We start from the raw sequence: 20,225 nt of genomic DNA on the forward strand, positions 1-20,225 counted from the left end.
CTTTAGGTAATATTCAAAATCAAATTCTTCCAACTTGCTTCCTAGCTTGGTGTTCTTAGTATATGTCTGCTTTGATTTTTCTCTAAGCAAAGGCATGTCTAGTTTCAAGGGGAGAGCCTGAGCACTGCCGCTAGCATTGGGCTGTGCAAGGAAAGTCGTAAAAGGAGCCGCACTACTGCTCTCTAGCGGGAGCCCCTGTGTCTCCTTGATGAGTTGGAGAGGCTGGAGAGGCCTGGATAAGAGGCCCCGGGTAGCTCAGAGAGGTTGGGCACTGCGGCTGACTCAGCCTTCCTATGTGGAGCCTGTCACTAGGCAGAGGATAAAATTAAAAAAAGAAGATCCCCCTGGATCTGGACAGAGATGAAGTCCATTAATATTCTGTAGGATGGGTACACAGACTTAGTAAGGGAAGACATATACTCTCATAGACTTCTAGTTATTCTGGTCTAGTTTGTTTTTGCAAAAGACAGATCCAAGTAATTCCATGAACAAAGGTTTGTCAGGATGCAGACTATAGATCCGACCTACAGAAATGGTCCAAGGCTGAGCTGGCCACCTGACTGCCCTGAAAGCCCCATGACCTTGTAGGAAATGGGCGAGAAGCAAAGAAGGGCCATGAGATCTTCTCTTCTCGGCATTAAATCTAATTTAAATAGACAGTTCCTGTCATCTATTTTTGATAAGTGGGTTAACTACGATTCCCATTTCCTCTTCTTGAATAGCATTTTTCTTTGACTCTTGTCCTAAAAATGCATACGAATTTTTAAATAAGCTGCTCAGTCAGCCAGTTTCTGGAAGAGAACGGTCTGTACTTTTGCAGGACTGTCTGATTGCTCCTGCAGTCTGGATCAGAAGTGGGAATGCAAGGAGTCTGAGTCATGGATGAAGATCTTTTAACAAGTTGCTGCTTTGTGTGTATTTTATGGTACATAGTGTATGTGTTGTTCCGCCTGTTTTATATGTCTAGCACGTCTTAGTGATGAGTGTGTTCTCTGCCTCAGGGAACCTGGGGGTTAGAGGAAGGGGGAGCAAGAGAGTGGGAGGCAGGGTGGGTCATTTGGGCACAACTCCAGAACAGAGCCATTATATCTGCTCTCGTCACCTTGACATCCCGGAGAAGTACACATCTTTCCTGGAGACATGAACTGGTTGAGAGAGGGTGGCACTCTCCTGCTTCTCAAAACAAGACTTGGACTGAACTTTGGTGTGTTAGAAAGAAGCACATTGTGGGCTGTGTTTATTCTAACACCTGGGGAGATCTCTTCCCACCCAATCCTAGGCATGAAACAACTTCTCTGCTTTGAGGTTCCAGGGGGAATAGTCCATTGCCCAGCATATGGGTATAAACACGACTCTACTTTTAAGACAGGTATATGGGAATTTAGATGGATAGATTTGGCATGGATGCTGCTTCCTGGTGATGTTTCAAAAATGCAAATTTAATCATCTTAGTTTCCCCGCTTAAAGATCTCTGATGGTTTCCCACTGTCCACTGAAGAAAGTATACATTCCTTAAATAACATTCAAAGCCCTTTAAAATTTGGTTTCAACCAGACTTAAAGCTGCTTCCATTGTTCAGCTCTCAAACCGTATGCCCCAGTCACAGTCCTTCCCAGCAGGCAATACTTTGCATTAATCAAAATCTCTTTGGCCTTTTCTGTAGAGATCAACAAGCTGATTCTAAAATTTGTATGGAAAAATAAAGGGCCAAGGATAGCAAAGTCAATCTTGAGGGCAAAGAAAAAAGTTAGAGGCCTTATGCTCTTAGATAATCAAGAGTCCTTGTAAAATTTCTGTATCTAAAACAGTGCAATAGAACAGATTAAAGAGAAACAGATGCATTAGGGCTCTGGGTGGCTCAGTCAGTTGAGTATTTGACTTCGGCTCGGGTCATGATCTCATGGTTCGTGGGTTTGAGCCCCACGTCAGACTCTGTGCTGACAGCTTGGAGCCTGGAGCTTGCTTCAGATTCTGTGTCTCCATCTCTCTCTCTCTCTCTGCCCCTCCCCCACTCAAGTTCTGTCTCTCTCCCTCTCAAAATAAATAAAAATTTAAAAAAGTTAAAAAAAAAGAGAACCAGGTGCAGATATATAAGGTTAAGTGAGTTATAACATGGGGGTTCTACTAGGCAGAAGGGATGCTCTTTTTTCGATATTGGTGGTGGGTTAATTGAATGTCCATATGGAAAATCCTTCTTAATTTCATACCCATACATAATTGTGTATTGTGAAAGGATTATGGACTGTGAAAGGTAAAAGATTCTAGAACAAAACATAGAATATCTTCTTCATTTTGTTGTCAGCAAAGATGTCTTAAACAGGATGTAAAAACCACTATCATTGATAAGTTAGAGTGTTTTACAATCCAGAATTTCATTCATTCAATTATTCATTCATTCAAATATGCCTGTGAAAGAGTAAAATGTCAAGCCATAAAGTGGGAAAAGATATTTTCAATGAATACCAACAAGATACTTCCAAACAAAAAAAAAATCCAAATGAAAAACCCCACAGAATGTAAAGAGTTATAAGTCAACAGAAAATGACATACAACCCAATAAAGAATAGCCAAAAACTTACATAGGCGTTTCACAAAAAAGAATTTGCAAATGTCAATGAAGACCTGACAAGATGCTCAACATAATTATCGAGAAATACAACTTAACCCCCTAATAAAATATCATCATATACCACTGAGGTGGCTAAAATTGTTAAAAACTGACAAGATGAAATATTGGCTAGGAGGTATAGCACTGGAAGTCTCTCACACACTGATGGAAGAAGCATAATTTAATGAAACCAATTTAGGAAATCATTTGATATTATTTCCTAAGCAATTTCACCCTCAGGTATGTATCCAAGAGAAGTATATATGTGTGTGTGTATAGACACACACACACACACACACACACACACACACACACACACACACACCAGACTATAGATTTAGTAGCATTGTTTATGACAGCCTAACATTGGTAATAACCCAACTGTTCATTAATAGTGAGATGAATAAATTGTGGTATGTTCACACAAAATATGAAGATTCTTGCACTCCATGAAGGCATCAGACTTTAACAGATAGGTAATGGAACATCATTCAGAGGTTTTGAGCGGAAGAACAAGCTGTGCTTCAGGAAGTTCCTCTGGTACTACTAGGCAGAGAAAACATTTGCATATATTGGGATCTGGGCCTAGGTTTTTCTTTTCAGAAGTTTCATGTTTATATCTTTTTAAAATATGTAATCTGGAGCTATCCAATATTATTTTACACTAGTTTTTTCTTGCCATAAAGTGTTTTTGCGTGGAGACAGCTTCCCCATTTAAAAAATTATGCTGAACAACTTAAAGTATGCTCTAAAATTTACCCCATTGAACTTCTTGTTTCTTGCAAAGAATTTCACTGCTTAAGATACCAAATTTATTTTTGAAAAGAAGACTAGAAGTGCCTACATTTATTTTCAACAATGGACTTTATAGCAGAGGATTATTTCCCTATATAGTTGGATTGGCAGTTCTAATTGAAGGAGCCACGGTTGTCAAGGTTTAGGGACATTTTGATTTTAAAAGTAGAAACAATCGAAGAGAAAAAGCCCACTTACTTCATTTATTTTAAGTACTTATTCAATATAGAAAACAGGGGAGACTCCACCAAAAAACTGATAGGACCGATAAATGAATTCAGTAAAATCATAGGATCCAAAAATCAGTGTACACACATCTGTGGCATTTCTATACACCAATGATGAAGAAGCATAAAGAGAGATTAAGGAATTGATACCATTTACAATTGCACCCAAAACAATAAGACACTTAGGAATAAACCTAACCAAAGAGGTGAGAGACCTGTATTCTGAAAACTATAAAACACTGATGAAAGAAATTGAAGACAACACACAGAAATGGAAAGGCATTCCATGTTCATGGATTGGAAGAACAAATATTGTTAAAATGTCTATACTACCCAAAACAATGTACAGATTAAAAAAAATTTTTTTTAATCTTCATGTATTTTTGAGAGAGAGAGAGACAGAGACAGAGAAGGAGTGTGAGCAGGGGAGGGAGACACAGAATCTGAAGCAGGCTCCAGGTTCTGAGCTGTTAACACAGCCCAATGTGGGGCTTGAACTCATGGACCGTGAGATCATGACCTGAGCCAAAGTTGGATGCTTAATGGACAGAGCCACCCAGGTGCACTGCAGTCTACAGATTTAATGCAATCCCTATCAAAATACCAACAGCATTTTTCACAGAGCTAGAAAAAACAATTTTGAAATTTGTATGGAACCACAAAAGACCCCGAATAGCCAAAGCAAACTTGAAAAAGAAAGTAAAGCTGGAGGTGTCACAATTCTGGACTTCAGGTTATATTGCAAAACTCTAGTGATCAAAACACTATGGAACTGGCACAAAAATAGACACATATCAATGGGACAGAATAGAAAACCTATAAATAAACCCACAACTATATAGTCAATCAATTAATTTTTTAGAATGCAGGAAAGAATATCCAGTGGGAAAAAGACAGTTTCTTCAATAAACGGTATTGGGAAAACTGAACGGCAACATGCAAAAGAATGAAACTGGACCACTTTCTCACACCAAACACAAAAATAAATCCAAACTGGATTAAAGATCTAAATGTAAGACTTCAAAACATGAAAATCCTGGAGAAGAGGGGTGCCTGGGTGTCTCAGGTGGTTAGGAATCACACTCCTGCTTTTGGCTCAGGTCATGATCTCACAGTTTGTGAGTTCAAGTCCCATGTCAGGCTCTGTGCTGTTGATGTGGAGCTTACTTGGGATTCTCTCTCTCTCTCTCTCTCTCTCTCTCTCTCTGCCCCTCATCTACTTCCTCTCTCTCTCTCTCTCTCTCTCTCAAAATAAATAAATAAGAACTTTAAAAAAGTCCTAGAGGAGAGTACAGGCAGTAAGTTCTTTGACATTGGCCATAGCAATTTCTTTCTAGATATGTTTACAGAGGCAAGGGAAACAAAAGCAAAAATGAACCATTGGGACTTCATCAGAATAAAAAGCTTCTGCACAGCAAAGGAAACAATCAACAAAACTAAAAAGATTAACCTACAGAATAGGAGCAGATATTTGCAAATGACATACTGATAAAGGGCTAGTATCCAAAATATATAAAGAACTTATAAAACTCAACATTCAAAAAACAAACAATCCAATTAAAAATGAGAAAAAATAAATAGAAAATTTTCCAAAGAAGACATATAGATGGGCAACAGACACATGAAAATCACTAATTGTCAGGGAAATAAAAATCAAAACTACAATGAGATAATACCTCACACCTGTCAGAATGGCTATAATCAACAACACAAGAAACAAATGTTGGTAAGGATGTGGGGAAGTGGGAACCTTCTTGCACTGTTGGTGGGAATGCAAATTGGTGCAGCTACTGTGGAAAACAGTATGGAGTGTCCTCAAAAAGTTAAAAATAGAACTACTCTAAGATCCAGCAATTGCACTACCAGGTATTTACCCATAGAATACAAAAATACTAATTCAAAAATAGCATCATTGTCTACAATAGCCAAATGATGGAAACAGGCCAAGTGCTCATCGACTGATGAATGGATAAAGAAGAAGTGGTATAGATGTACAATGGAATATTATTCAGCCACAAAAAAGAATGAAATCTTGTCATTTGGAAAGACATGGATGGAGCTAGAGAGTATTATGCTAAGCAAAATAAATCAATCAGAGAAAGACAAATACCATACGATTTCACTTATATGTGGAATGTAATAAACCAAACAAGCTAAGGGGGAAAAAACAGAGAGTGAGGCAAGCCAAGAAACAGAGTCTTAACTATAGAAAACAAACTGATGGTTATCAGAAGGGAAGTGGGCGGGGGGTATGGGTTAAATAGGTAATGGGTATTAAGGCGTGCACTTGCTGTGACGAGCACAGGGTGTTGTATGGAAGTGTAGAATCACTATATTGTACACCTGAAACTAATACTATGTTGTATGTTAACTAAGTGGAATTTAAGCAAAAACTTAAAAAATAAAGTACTTATTCAGTGCCAAAGTCATCTGTTAGTTAATTCTTAGACTCCTGACAGGCAACATTCACCTGGAGAATATCCTTTTTAAACAGGTAAGTTATGATGTGCAAATGAGAAAGACGAGGAAAATCTATATATCGCTATCAGATTTTCTTTATTAGTCATATATATCATTGTACATTACATGCAAGACAATCACAATATAGCCCAAATGGTTATGTATTCTGGCACAATAAGAGTAATACAGTCAAAAGTTTATATTTTTACATACAATTATCCTCAACAGTCAAATAGGAATAATGTAAAAATAATATACTGTTGTGCTCACTGTTTGATGTACAAGTCAGCATTTTGATCTGCCCATGAGACCACTGGGATCTGGCAATTCATTCTTTTGAAAGCTAAAGCTGACTATCCTCTCCTATCTGGAAATGTGCATAAAGTGTAAAATGATAGCTTAGTCTTTACTGAAAATGGAAATATTTATTTTTCTATAATTAAAAAGACATTCTGATGGGACCAAGACATTAATTAAAACCAGAAAACAAACAAAAAACTAAAGAAAAACTACCAGACCATCAACATGAAAAGAATGTTATATAGTTTTAAACATTTCTCTTTGGTGTTACCACAACCAAAACTATACAGTTGATCCTTGAACGACGTGGGGGGGCAGGGATGAGGGGGTTGGAGGAACTGACCAACCCCCCCCCCCCCCCCCAGCATGCAGTTGACAATCTGCATAAAACTTTTGACTCCCCAAAAGCTTAACTATAGCCTATTGTTGACTGGAAGCCTTAGAGATAGCATAGTCAATTAACACATATTTTATATGTTATACATATTATGTACGGTATTCTTACAATAAAGTAAGTTAGAGAAAGAAAATGTTATTAGAAAATCATAAGGAAGAGAAAATACATTTACAAGACTATACTGTATTTATTGAAAAAGAACCCAGTTATAAATAGACCTGTGCAGTTTAAATCCATGTTGTTCAAGGTCAACTGTATTCATTTGCCTCTATTTTCCTGGCAAGGGCACACGGGTGAAATACAGACACCTAGGTAAATATTTTTGATTTATTGTGCTGCGGGCAGATTTGGGGAAGGTCTTAAACACAGGAAGCATGTTGTGCCCACCGTTAAATCTATGGACTTTGTACTATTTTTCTAATGCTGTGGTTATCATTTCATTTACTTGGGTAGAAAATCTGTAAAACATGAACTATTCTAGACCCTCTTTTTACGCTACTGGTTGGCATTTTTATAATCAGCTCTTTGGATATGTGCTGCATAGAAGCTGAATCCATATGTAGAGCAGCAGATCTGTTTCTTTCCTTTTGTCCCCAACATGTTCAAGGAAAATGATCAATTCAGCTTTTTTGTCAGACCTCTGAATGGGAGCTGTGAGAACAAAATCAATGCATAGACAGTTGATTGCTTCTGGTAGGTTTGACTTCGAACTATAGAAAAAGGAAGCAACATTTCTGCTGCCATTTTTATTGCTGGGGGAAAAAGTAGTTTGTGGGCAGCATGTGAGAGAATCTGTACAAAAATATTTGTACCAAATCAACCACAGAGAATCTCATTTAACAAAACATATTTTTAAACAATATTTTGATTTTTCCCATGGAAACATGGGTATCTTTTTAAACTGTTTTTAGTTACTTGAATTTCAAATATAATTAAAAGCCTGCAGCACACCTCCTCTCCTTCGCTAATGGAAATTATCTTAATTATCTTTGGAAAACAAAAATGTGTCATTAGTGTTACAAAAAATTGAATGACAAGTGACAGAGCACCCAATGCTTAGATTCACACCTTTTAAAAGCTTGGCTGTTACATCTGATTAAACAGATTTTCCAATTTCTTTTTTTTTTAAAGCTCCACTTGCAATTTTTTTTTTCATTTAACAGAACAAAATAAAAGCAACAAGATCACTTGTTTTAAGTTTTAAGAATTATTATTAATTAAATGAAAAATTCGGAAAATGTATGGCCAAGAGAAGGATGTGTTAGTGGAAACTGGCACTTCTTTTTTAAAATTCTCATTAAATTAATAGGAATTTATATTCTTATATTCACAGAGCAGCAATTTTTATGGTGGGAGTATTAAATTATAAGTTGTAGCACTGAATTTTATGAAATCAGAATTTATGACCATTCAGACTTTATAGTGAAATTAATGGTTTGGGTGGAGATAAAAGCATAATTTGAAGTTCAAATTAAGATTTTAAGTAGAGAATGTATAGTTGAAAGCATTTTCTAAATTTCATTTTATTTCCCGAGTATCAATGTAAAAGAGCTTGCAATTAATTTATTGATACTGGACTTCCAAATAAGGAGCTAAGTTCTTAGTAAATTTTATTTCATTGATCGCTTTTTATTTTGATTACAATTTCCATACAATTTCCAAGGCTCCATTTTGTTAAGTGTGTGTGTGTCCATGATAATTATGTTCAAAAATGCCACATAATGTAAAGACCTTATCGGTAACAGAAAGTTCAACCAAACCAGACATTTTAAGAATCACAGAGTCCTCTGATCTTCAAGAGGCTGCAAAGATATTCCCGACAGCTCGGGAAGTCACCTGTTCATCCAGCCAAGAACTAAATAAATATGCTTGAGAAAATGTATAGAAACTTTTTTCAAATGAATATAGATGTTCTTAGGAAACAAAATACACATCAAAAATATTATTGACGTTTTACTTTTCCCATTATGAATTTTCTCACACAGTGGGCACTTAACACTCAAATTGCTTTTGTATGTGGGAGTCTCCAGCATTATAAAGTGCTGACAAGAGCTTCTTAGACTTCAAAATATTACAAAATACAGCTAGAGGTCAAAACTATGCTCTTTTAACACAACACAGTAAAAAAAAAATGACTAGTTTATGATCCAATCTAAGATTAATTTCCTACTTTTTACAAAGATATCTGTGCACTATGCAAAACCAGAGCCAGAGGAAACACTTCTTGCTTTTAAATTTATGCCAGAAACAGTGTGGCTGTTACCTGGCAGTTAGCATTTAGTGGATTTCCCCTTTCCTCTCGTTCAATTCTGCATGAAGTATAGGGTGGCTTTTTCCCCATGGTGTCTTTAACTGCTCACCGTCCAGCTGTCTCTAAGTGGGAAACTAGCCTATTAGAGAACAACCAGCATGATCACTTCAATGGTCTTCAGGATCAATAAGAAAACAACCAAACCGATCTCCCAATTTCCTACCAGAAGCTTCAGCATTGTTATAAGAAAATGATACTTTAAAAGAGATACTCATATTTTTATGTGCATATCCATGCTTATGGGCCAAGCTACATCCTGGTGCAAGTAACTTCAGTAACCTATTCCTGCTTTTGGATTTCACTGGAATTGTATTGTAGTGAACATTACTTAAAATAAAGGGATCACCAGTCATTATTAGGAATTGTATTATACAATTTGATTTATGAATTTCATTATGATAAGATTTAGTTCAAGGGTGCCTGGGTGGCTCAGTTGGTTAAATGTTAGACTCTTGATTTTAGCTCAGGTCATGATATAATGGTTTGTGGGTTCGAGTCCTGCGTTGAGCTCTGTGCTCACAGTGCGAAGCCTGCTTGGGATTCTCTCTCACTTTTTCGCTGACCCTTCCCTGCTCTCTTTCAAAATAAATAAATATTAAAAAATGATTTAGTTCATTCTTAGAAAAGGAAGAATTTCATAATAAAAATGAAAAAGAAATCGTGTAATCAACATCCCTAATAAATGGATGAAATTTATCAAAACAAACAAAAATCACGCAGCAGTTGTTGATGTAAACATAAGTTTTTCTTGTTGTTTCCTCCGCCCACTCCCCCCTCACTTAATCCATGTAGAAGTTATGCGACTGATTGACAGGCAGCAAGGGGATCCTAAGAGCTACTTGCCAGGTTCTACTATTTGCAATATTGAGTTTGTAAATCTCGAAAATAACCTGATGCTATTTGAACCTAATTTATATAGATGTAGTGGCTTGCATGGAAAGTGCCTAGCTGGGTAGGAGGCCTATTGTTTTTCTCTATTCTCTTGAGAAATAAGGGCCATGGATTTCATAAGGCAAATGAGTTTTGAGCTAATACAGCAATGATCAGTAGCAGCTTCCTACTGAGTAAGAACACTGGGTGAGCCTGGGGGCAGATGGGAACAAATTGTCTCACAGCCAAAGAGTAACAGGAAGGCCTTGTTATTTTTCTGTTTTTTGAATGGACTCCTGCAGAGGCAAGAGCAAGGAATAGGAATCAGGTTTACCACTTGCAGAGATGCAGGAAAACAATCAGCTGATAGGTTTCTTGTGCTAGTCAGGATATTAAGGGTTGAGTTCTGACTGACTCTAAAGTCAAAATGATATAGAGAAGGGGGACATTATTGGATGAAATGGGAAATGTAGGTGGCCCACCATGATGTCAAACCATGAGCAAATGTATGTCTCGATTTTCTACTTTCTTCTGGCAATGATGGCCTCCCACCCTGGTCATTACAAAGGGAAATCCATTGAGCAGAGAAAACTGAAGAGCATGCATGTGTGTGATGACAAATATCCCAGGGAGAAGTAAAAAATTTTGAACAGCCACAAAAAATAAGCCAACAACAACAGCCCTCCCCAAATCAACCAGCTAAGCAAGCAACTAATAAACAAAAAAACCCTCAAAAAGCTGGCAAATAAGGAATAGGCAGTCTGAAACATCTGACTGATGTTTTATCCTAATTTACTTTATAAATGGGAAATCTCTTTTGGAAGTCTCTGGTAGTCAGACTCCTTAGGCAATAATATCCACTAATTTTAAAACATGATGTCTTGACCATGGCAAGAAAAAAACTCATGTGTACAACTCTGTCAGGAAAACTGTAGAAATTAATACCACATCTTAATGTTATGCCATATAATGGAAACTTCATGCAAATTGCATTGTATTATTCTGGGAAAGTAAAAACCATGTCACTCAAAAACCAATGGAATCTACAGGTTAGCGTCTGATTAGAGATCTTTTGAGGGGATAATATAGACTATATGCCTGTAACTGGTCCTTTCTAACTCTGGGAATATCTGTGGAAGCCAAATCTACGTAGGCATTTGCAGACCCAAAGAAGCACCAATGGATCTCTAGGCTTGGTTGTTTTGATGCCCTAGCAGTGGGGGCAGTGACATTATGCCAGAACCAGATATGGGATGTGAAAATATCTCTGTGTCCCAGAAGCCCTTCTCTGAGGGAACCATAGAAAGGGGAGCCAATGAGACGTATAAATGTTGCAAATATCATGTAGTGTTGGGACATTACTTCCCTCCTCAAAATGGGGGAAAATAATTTGCTGTTTTTCTCAGTGATTCATCTGCTGTGTCCTCCACGATGGATAGTAAAATCACAGTCATCGGGTCACACAAATGTGATCTCTCCCTTTTCTCCGGGGCTCAGTAATTGCAACTATTTTTGCTGTGTCTATATTAATGAAGCTCACCTATGCTTGTTCAGGGTATATGACCATGTTCAGTTTTATCCAGGCTCTCAGGAACATAGTGTCTTCTCTATTCCTTCCCTTTCTCTTCTCAAATCTTCCTCTGTTTGTATCCCTTTTTCTCTCATTTCCATTTGGCATTCTATAACCCTCTGTATTCAGTAGAGACTTTCTAACTTTAGTGGGTAATACTAATTAAATAAAACATTGATGTATTGGAAGCAAAACAATAGAAATATCTCTTAAGAGACTTAAATGTATATATTATAGCCTGTTCTCAAGATTTAGGTTCTTTAAGAAATCAAATAGCAAAATAAGAAGGAAGTTGTAGGTAATGTTTAAACTACCTATTAAATGATAAATGATATTCTTATTAAATAATTCACCTATTAAATAATAAATAGGTAATCCACCTATTCCTGGAGGATTTTTGTTGCTAAACATTCCTATTACAAGGCATGTGACAATACAAAGATGTATTTTCCTCACTGTCTCCAGAAAGACCTCTATGTTCTTTCTCTGAAACCACAAATGAACAAATATACATTTATTCTTTTCAGGCAGTGCATACATCACTAAGAATGTGACACTATTAGTTGGAACTTAGGCAATAAGCCTTTTCTTGTTCTAGTTACACTGGTTTAGATTTCATACACATAATTGTAGGGGGAGAAGAAAACAATGTTTGACTCAGGAGATAGCTCCGAATGACAACAAATCATTGAGATGTGTGTGCAGTTATTGAGGTGTACAGAGGCAAATTCAGTTGCTGCAAAAATTATGAGCATCTCCCCTTATGACATATATTTAAGACTACCATTCTTTCAAAATCAAAACCTAAGATACTCCGTCTGAAAAATAGAAACGTATCTATGCTTACATTGAGACATTTGGGGCTGTTAAAATTAATATTGGGCAATTTTCAGACTACAGAGGGCTGTTTTGTGTTCTTTCCACAAGTGTATAGGGGTTTTATTGAAACACAGAGCTGTAAAACTTGCTTGTTTTATGTAGGTTCTGTTTCTGGTCTAATATATCCTAAAGAACCACCACAGCTTTGAGTAGATTACTACCTGCTCTGCAAAATGTTCGCACGATTTTTAAAGACAGTCTCTTAGTATAAAGGGTAGTAGTGCCAACCAGGTCCTCTGGGTGGTAGTGAAGTATGATGCCAAATAAGTCTGATGGGACAATGATAAAAATGAAGACACTCTCTCCTTCCCTGCTTACCCCTTATTGGTTCTACTTGATTCTTAACTAATTTCCCCCAAATAAATAATAAACATTTTGCACTGTCTTAGGGCTGGTAGTACACTCCAGGAACATCTTTTTCTATTGCATGGAGTTTTATTTTGTCTTCAAGCAGAAGGGGTACTTTTCTAGATGTGAATGGATCAGAGACTTTAAGTTTCTGGAGCTTGAGAGAGAAAGAAAGAGCTCATACCTTGTACCACATGAAATCACAGGGCTGTTTTTTCTAGGTGTGGGTTCTGGGACCTCGGGACTCAGAACTCTAAGCGTTAGTTTTCGAGTCAGTTGGTCACGAAATGCAAACCTGAACCTCATTCAAAGAGCAGATGAAGCAGTAGTTGTCCCAATTTCCTCTGTAAATTTGTAAAGTTTAAGTGCAATTCCAAGTGCAGATTTCAATGGAATTCTCACTTCATACAAGGTTACAGACAATGCAAGCGAATTGAAAAAGTATAGTATTAAATTTGCATTAAATATGTAATGGGAAGAACCCCACCCCCAAACTGATCTTTCTCTGAATATGTGCCCAGGGTCTAGAATCATCTTTTCACATATTTGAATCAAGACACACTTTCAAAGATTTATATATTTAATTTTTTCTGAGTTTTAAAAATCCCTTTAAATGTACATGCAGCTAGTCAATGTTCTTTGAAAAGTACCTTGTTACAGGATGCATTTTCAGCCCACCCTCAACCCATTTTCTGTAATCCTAAAATCTCAGTGTCAATGTTCGTTATGTTTGTAACTTAAGTGTCTCGGACACAAAAATATTGTGTAAATTAAATTGAACTTACGTTCTGACTCCTTTAAAAAATGCCATGGCATTACATGGCAAGAGCTTGAATATTTATTTGCCACACACCACAGTGCACTAAACTTTTGCCATTTGGTTTTGCTTACTTTTGAACAGCTAGTAATGTACATACTTCCTTGTGGTTTTAGTTTGATCTCGGGGTTACCAATGACTAGGTTGAAATTCTTTCTAATTACATTTAACTGGCTCTTGACTGGATGTCACAAAGCAGACCCTTTAATTGACTCGTCACTCTTAGTCTCTAATGTCCTAATGGCAGTAGTCTTAAATATAACCTGGATACCATATTCTGTCACTGTGATCCTGAAGCATCTCACACGAGGGAAAATACAGTGGTTGGGACAAGGCACTGATGAAAGTTCATGTTTCTTTCCATCCCTTCCCTTCAGCCAAGCAGTATGGCTTGTGAGAAAAAGAATTTTGTTGAGAATCTCGGCAAAAATCTTGATGCTTTTACAATGGCAGTGAGGATTTCTGAAGACACCCATTTCCTATGGGTGGATATTTCTATGAAAAGGGTAGTGTTTGTGGCTGTATATGCACAGCCACAGCAGGGGCATGTGTGGCTCCTAGAGAGGGTGAGAATCTAAGGCTACTATGTCTTATCCTTAGTTCACATCTACAGTCTCCTTTACTGGAATGCCAAGCCAGAAGAAATCCTATCCATAAGGACAGGAAGGTAAAATGAGAAGGAAGAACAAAGCAGAACATTGCATTTTCTTTATATTCGGATTTCATAAGGAACTTAAGCTCATCAGACTGAGTCAGGGCTGGCACTTCCCTATTTGTCATGGAAAAGCAAGGTAGTTCTAGCAAATTTCTGATAAAAAATGGTTTTGAATGAAAACTACTGAAAAAACACACCTATTTGTTACTTACCTTAGAATGTCTTAACTAAAGCTGGTTCTTAGGCAGAAATGATTGTTGAGAAACATCCTATGGGCAGAAAGCAGTAATATTTCATCTCTTGAGAGAACCTCTGTTATTACAGCCCATTAAAGGGAAGAATTTTCCTCCCTAGTGACTTACATACAGATACTTTATTCTCCCTTATTGTGTTTTATTTGAATTATCCTTTTACTTGTGAAATATCTAATAGTGTATATATGCATATATGTATTTATACACAAATGCATTTATTTAACATTCTAAAAATTTTTAAGGCTCCAGTTTTAATTACTCTGATCAGAAAAAAAATAAAAAATAATGCATATCCATTCTGGGACATGATACTTGAGAAATAGGTTTTTAGAGGCCAATATAAGACTTCAATATTCAAGATAAAATATTATCTTGGCTTTTGTTTTTTTCTCATCCAATGGATATATGTATTGGGTCCACATTAACTACAGCCAACTAGATCTGAGACAGTAAATTTAGTTATCTTGATCCAAGACAGCTGTCTTCCTGAAACATTGCCTCTGGATGTCCGGTGCATATTTGTGCCTTATTATATTGAGGGACAGACACAGATTTTAACATTGAATCTACTGGCAGCCTGTAGAGTCAGAAATATTCTTATAAGGGAAGCTGGCACCCTGTTTTTTATGATGTTTTCATAGATAACTTCAGTGTGCTTGATTCATCTAATTAATAGAGACAAAAGTTCAGAGTGGAGGGCTTTTTGGCATGAGGCATCTAACTTGACTGTCTACATAGATAAAATAAAACGGGTGATTGCCTAATCTCTACTGTATGTTACAACAAAGAAAACCATAGAGTAGAATTGTCTTAGAGAAATTGATTATAAGACTGAAATTTTACAAAGAAAATCTTGACATAATTTAACAAAGATCAGAAAGACCAACATACTGGTGGTGGCATTATATAAACACAATCTTCAGGAAAATATTCTTGGGTCATTGTTAATATTTCATGTCCAAGGAACTACACAGGAGTGAAAAGATTAGCCATGTTTATCTACTGTCATTTGAGTCTTTCTGTTTTGAGATTAAGCTTATTGGATCCATATTTTTCAAAAGGCTTAAAGTGTTCTGAAAATCAACCAAAAAAACCTGTCATTTTATCACATTGATTCAAAAGGCATAAGTATTCTGAGCAGAGTTTAAAAAAAAAAGAGAGAAAATAATATGCAAAGGGAGCATGCAGTATGGAGAAACTACAGAGAAATGAAAAGTAAGTACATTTTAATGCTTGACTTCCTGCACAGATGCAATGATGAGCTCACTGATCCACTGTTACCTTTTATGAATACTTAGATAGAAGAAGGAAACTGCACAGTTGAAACTAGGGAGTAAACCACTGAAAACCTTCGAATGGACAATCGCCCACTAAGACTCTCAGGAAGTACTTTCAGTGTGCAAGAATCAACCTTTCTGCAGCTGACACATTTCTGGCTTTCAGATTACCTTTCATGTTAATTTCTTCTCTTGCAATTATGTGGAGATAGGTAAGGGATGTTATTCTTTTAAAGAATACAAAACCAAGACTTGAAGGTGGACATGATGTCTTAACCAGAAGATAATTTTAAGGTTAATATTAAAGGTAAAAAGTAGAAGAAAGTATTCCTTACAGAAGACTAGAAAGTCTTGGACTTTCCACACAAGGTCCTTTGATCAGAGGTAGCATTTACTTTTCATGTCGCTATGGTGAATTTAACAATTGATGGGCGTTTTCTTTGATGAGGCCATCAATGTTTGCTTGCAAACAAAATATTACACACAAAGGAGTCACCTTCTAGGATGACCTCATTCACATACCACGGTGTGTTTCTGTCCTATTGGGCATCTTCCTCGGATTATGTACACAAACCGGACTCTTCAGTGCGGTATAGTTCTCTCTTTCCCAGCACTTCACTTAGTTTAGATGTCCCTCTCATGTGCAGAGTGGAGTGGCCACAGAGGATCAAGTTTTGATGACTCAGAAGCAGGCACTTTCCTAGGAAACTAGAGCCTCCCACATGTTCCTGCAACGACATACTTCCACAGAGATGGTGCCTTTTAAGCTCAGTGAGGGTCTGAATGGCATGAGACCCACTTAGGGCAATGGAGCAGTTTCTGCTTCCAAATTTTCCAGCTGAAAGAAGAAAAAAGAGCAAAGACAATGAGCATTTCAAATTGGGTAGCAGTGCACATTTATGGGACGTCTCCTGTATGTGGGCATTTATGGGGCAGCAGCTCTGTATGTCCGAGCTGCACTGAGGGTCCTCAGTATACTTTCACCGGGGACCCTCAGAGCTTTTCTTAATTGTCAAGACATTACTTAATCTCTTGGGTCATCACAAATAATCTCTTGGATCATTATGAATATGGCTAATGAATAAGGCTAATGAATAAGAATTATACACTAGCCTTCAAAGAGATATTATTGATGGCTTCTTGGAAAAAATACATTTTAATCCAAACCCCCTTATCTCCTTCTGTTCTTGACCCTCTTCCTCCTTCTTTAGCCTCAAATTATTCACGACCTGACAAAATTTTCAGAAGAAAAACAGTGTCTCTCTTTGCGATACTTTTTATATTCTTTATTTCTAAAGAAAGTAATCTTTATTTTTCACCCAATTCTCAAAATTAATGGATTTTTTTCTGAAGCAACTGACTTGAAATACAGGAATTTTTCCACCCCCACCTCCACGGTAAAGCTGGCATACATATTGAGCAATACCAGGAAATTTGTTCACACATGTAAAAATGTGGCTTGAGATTTTCAAATAAGGGGGGAGAATTGTGGAAGAGAAATAAATTTTGTAATTAACAAGTACTTATTGCTGTTATTGTTACTATAGTTTTTGGTGAGAAGAAAAAGAGGTGTTTATATAGTAAGTGTAACTTACTGTAAGTATAACTTACCATAAACACTTTATTTTGGTAAATTTCAAACTTCAGGAAAAATGCAAGAATAAGAAAGGTACAAAGAACAGTTGTGTACACTTTACCCGGATTCACCTGCTATTAACTTTTTATCCCATTTGTTCATCATTTGCTTTCTATTCTTTTCTTCCCTCTCCTTCTACACACACACACACACACACACACACACACACACTATCTTATTGAACTCTTTGATACTAACTTGACTTTTTATCACTAAATATTTCAACATGTTTCCTAAGAATAAGGAATAGAAAGATCATGATCACCATTTGGAAAGGCAGTCTGCCAGGCGCTCTGCGTTTCCTGCACATCCTTGTTGACTGCCCAACTGCAAAGCTTACCTATCCTCTGACCTGGAACAGTTTCTGCAGATGGTCACATAGGCAAGTAGGTAGGCCAAGGTGACCACAGCGCTGATTGTCCTGTGAAGTGCTTTTTCCTAGGGAGGTCTGTTTATTGCTTGCCCCAAAAGGGGCTGAGACTTTAGCTCTGGGTTCCTTAACTGTGACCCATCGTGTGTGCAGATGGTTCCATCCCACTGCCCTGTGGGGTGGGGGCAGAGGAGGCACAGCTATTGTGAAGCGTCTGCTGTTTGCTGTGCTGTGAGTACTAAACCGTCTGACATTTGGTCTACTTTTGGCATCTAAAGAGTTGTGGCAAGACAACCTGTTTGCTTGCTCAGTCACCTTCTTTGGTGTCTGGTTACTTCTTCCCAAAGGGGTACAGCGAACACTGATATTGTTTCCTCTGGTCCATTGAATCACATTGTCTATTTTGGTACCCATGGAACAGTGCCAAACCTGCTTGCTTGCTGAGATACCTCCTTTGGAAACTTGTAAGTCCCTGCCATTTTCTAAGACGGGGCTTCTTTCCTGACATAACCACAGTACTGTTACAGATTTCAGGATATTTGACATTTGACAGTGATACACTATTTTAATCTACCATCAGTTTTCCAATTTTGTCAACAGCTTTTTGAACTGTTATTTATTTATTTATTTATTTATTTATTTATTTATTTATTTATTTATGTATGTATGTTTTCAGGAAGTCAACTAGCAAATCCCCTTGGGTTATTTTTTTAGCCTATTTTGAACAATAAAGTTTTGAAAAACTTTTAGATTCAAACTGAAGCTTACTTGAGGCACTTTTAATCTCTATCCATACAATGGCTGGAGTTTGTTTACTACCCCTGAAGGGAATTTAAGAAATTGTTATTTGTTTGTTTGTTTTTTTATTTATTACTGATTTAATCAGCAACAAGGCAGTCCTTGAATCTCAAGGCTTAGAAAAGTCTTTCTTTGGTTGTATTGCAATGCCTTTCCCCATAGCTTCCACCTGTTGGCTTTAATTAGTGGAGTTGTGGTGAATAAATCTAATTCTCTCTTCATGTCCCTTCAAGTATATAAAGAGAACTACCTTGTCCTCTTAGAGTCTTCTATTTCTCAGGGAATCACGTGCAGTTACTTCAACCATTTGTCATATTGAGGAATTTTAACTTCTTTCACCTTTTTGGTTGTCCATCTCTGAACACATTATAATTTGCTTATTTCATTCCTAAAAAATGTGGTGTAGTAGAGAGAAGCTAACATTTCTTAGGCTCTGGACACTAGACTTCTGTTGATGTGATTATCTATAATTGCAATAGTTCAAATGGCCTCTATCATATTGTTGGTCCATGAAATAGGATCTGTAACTTTTTTTTTTCATATCTGCTATGACTCACATTCTGTGTGTCTGTAGTTGGATTTTCAGACTAAACTTTTTCTCTAGTAGATACTATAGTTGTAGGTTTTGCTTACTCTTCTAGTACATTGGTTCTTTATCCTATCATCTAAGACTGGGACTGCTAAGATGGGAATCCATTCAAATTTATAAACCTAACTCATTATACCATTATATCCAGATCATAATTCAACATACTATAACATTACAAAAACTAGCAAGAATTTGTCAAATCTCTTGTTAAAAACACCGTTGATGCTGTGCTTACCTGATTTCCTTGTCCTCTAAGAAAACAAGATTCCTTTTACCATAACTAATTCCTAGAGGTATTATCTTACCTCCTAGAGGTTATTGTTTCCTTTCTAAGTATTCTCAAAATATATATTAATAATATGATCTAGGTCCTAAAAATAATTAGTACAAAGCTCAATATTCAGTGTGCTTTTTAGTTGCTACAAAATAACCATTAAAACAGTGACTCTATTTCTTTCCACTAGTTTTCCAGGACTAATTCCCATTCTTCTTTGCTTCTGAGGTTATGATTTCGGTTTCACTGTGTTTCATTTACAAGTTCTCTTACTGGGTCACAACATCCAAGAGACTTGACCTCATTCTGAGCCTCCCAGGATCCTTGAACACTATCCTCACCTTTACTGACCTTTAATCCTTTCTTAATAATGTTTCAGGCTGAAAATCTTTTCTCTGAGAGAGAAGCTTCAAATAAAAGAAAGATTGAAGAATTGTCCTTTCCTCTTGTCTTCCATTAATATTGAGTCTTAGTCTTTGCAACTGGTTAGCAGTGCAGAAGGAAGCTTTCTTTTGAGAAATCGGTGTGCTGTTTCACAGAACACCTGGGGTCTAGCTCCTAGTTTGGGCACTCCTCTAAAGACATCACAACGAATTTCTTGATCAGTTACACACGGCTGTCAGTTTAGAGCAGTGGTTCTCAATTCATTTCCGCCCCCTGCCCCATCCCAGGGGACATTTGGCAATGTCTGGCGACATTTTGGCTGTCATAACAGGGTAGGTGGGTGATACTGGCATCTAGTGGATAGAGGCCAGGGATGCTGCTGAACACTGAAGTGCACATTCCCCCA

General features: G+C 37.1%; 1 protein-coding gene across 1 annotated transcript in view; it reads right to left on the reverse strand.

The window, feature by feature from the left end:
• Positions 1-6,167: 6,167 nt before the first annotated feature.
• OPRM1 (opioid receptor mu 1) overlaps positions 6,168-20,225 on the reverse strand; it is a 70,280-nt gene continuing 56,222 nt past the window's right edge. Inside the window, exon 4 of the mRNA XM_019412635.2 lies at positions 6,168-16,606. Coding sequence (XP_019268180.1) covers positions 16,568-16,606 — 39 coding nt within the window. The 3' untranslated portion in view covers positions 6,168-16,567. The remainder of the gene's footprint in view (positions 16,607-20,225) is intronic.

This window comes from Panthera pardus, unplaced genomic scaffold (genome assembly GCF_024362965.1).
Source record: "Panthera pardus isolate Hobbes unplaced genomic scaffold, ASM2436296v1 HiC_scaffold_17, whole genome shotgun sequence".
Lineage (NCBI taxonomy): Eukaryota > Metazoa > Chordata > Mammalia > Carnivora > Felidae > Panthera > Panthera pardus.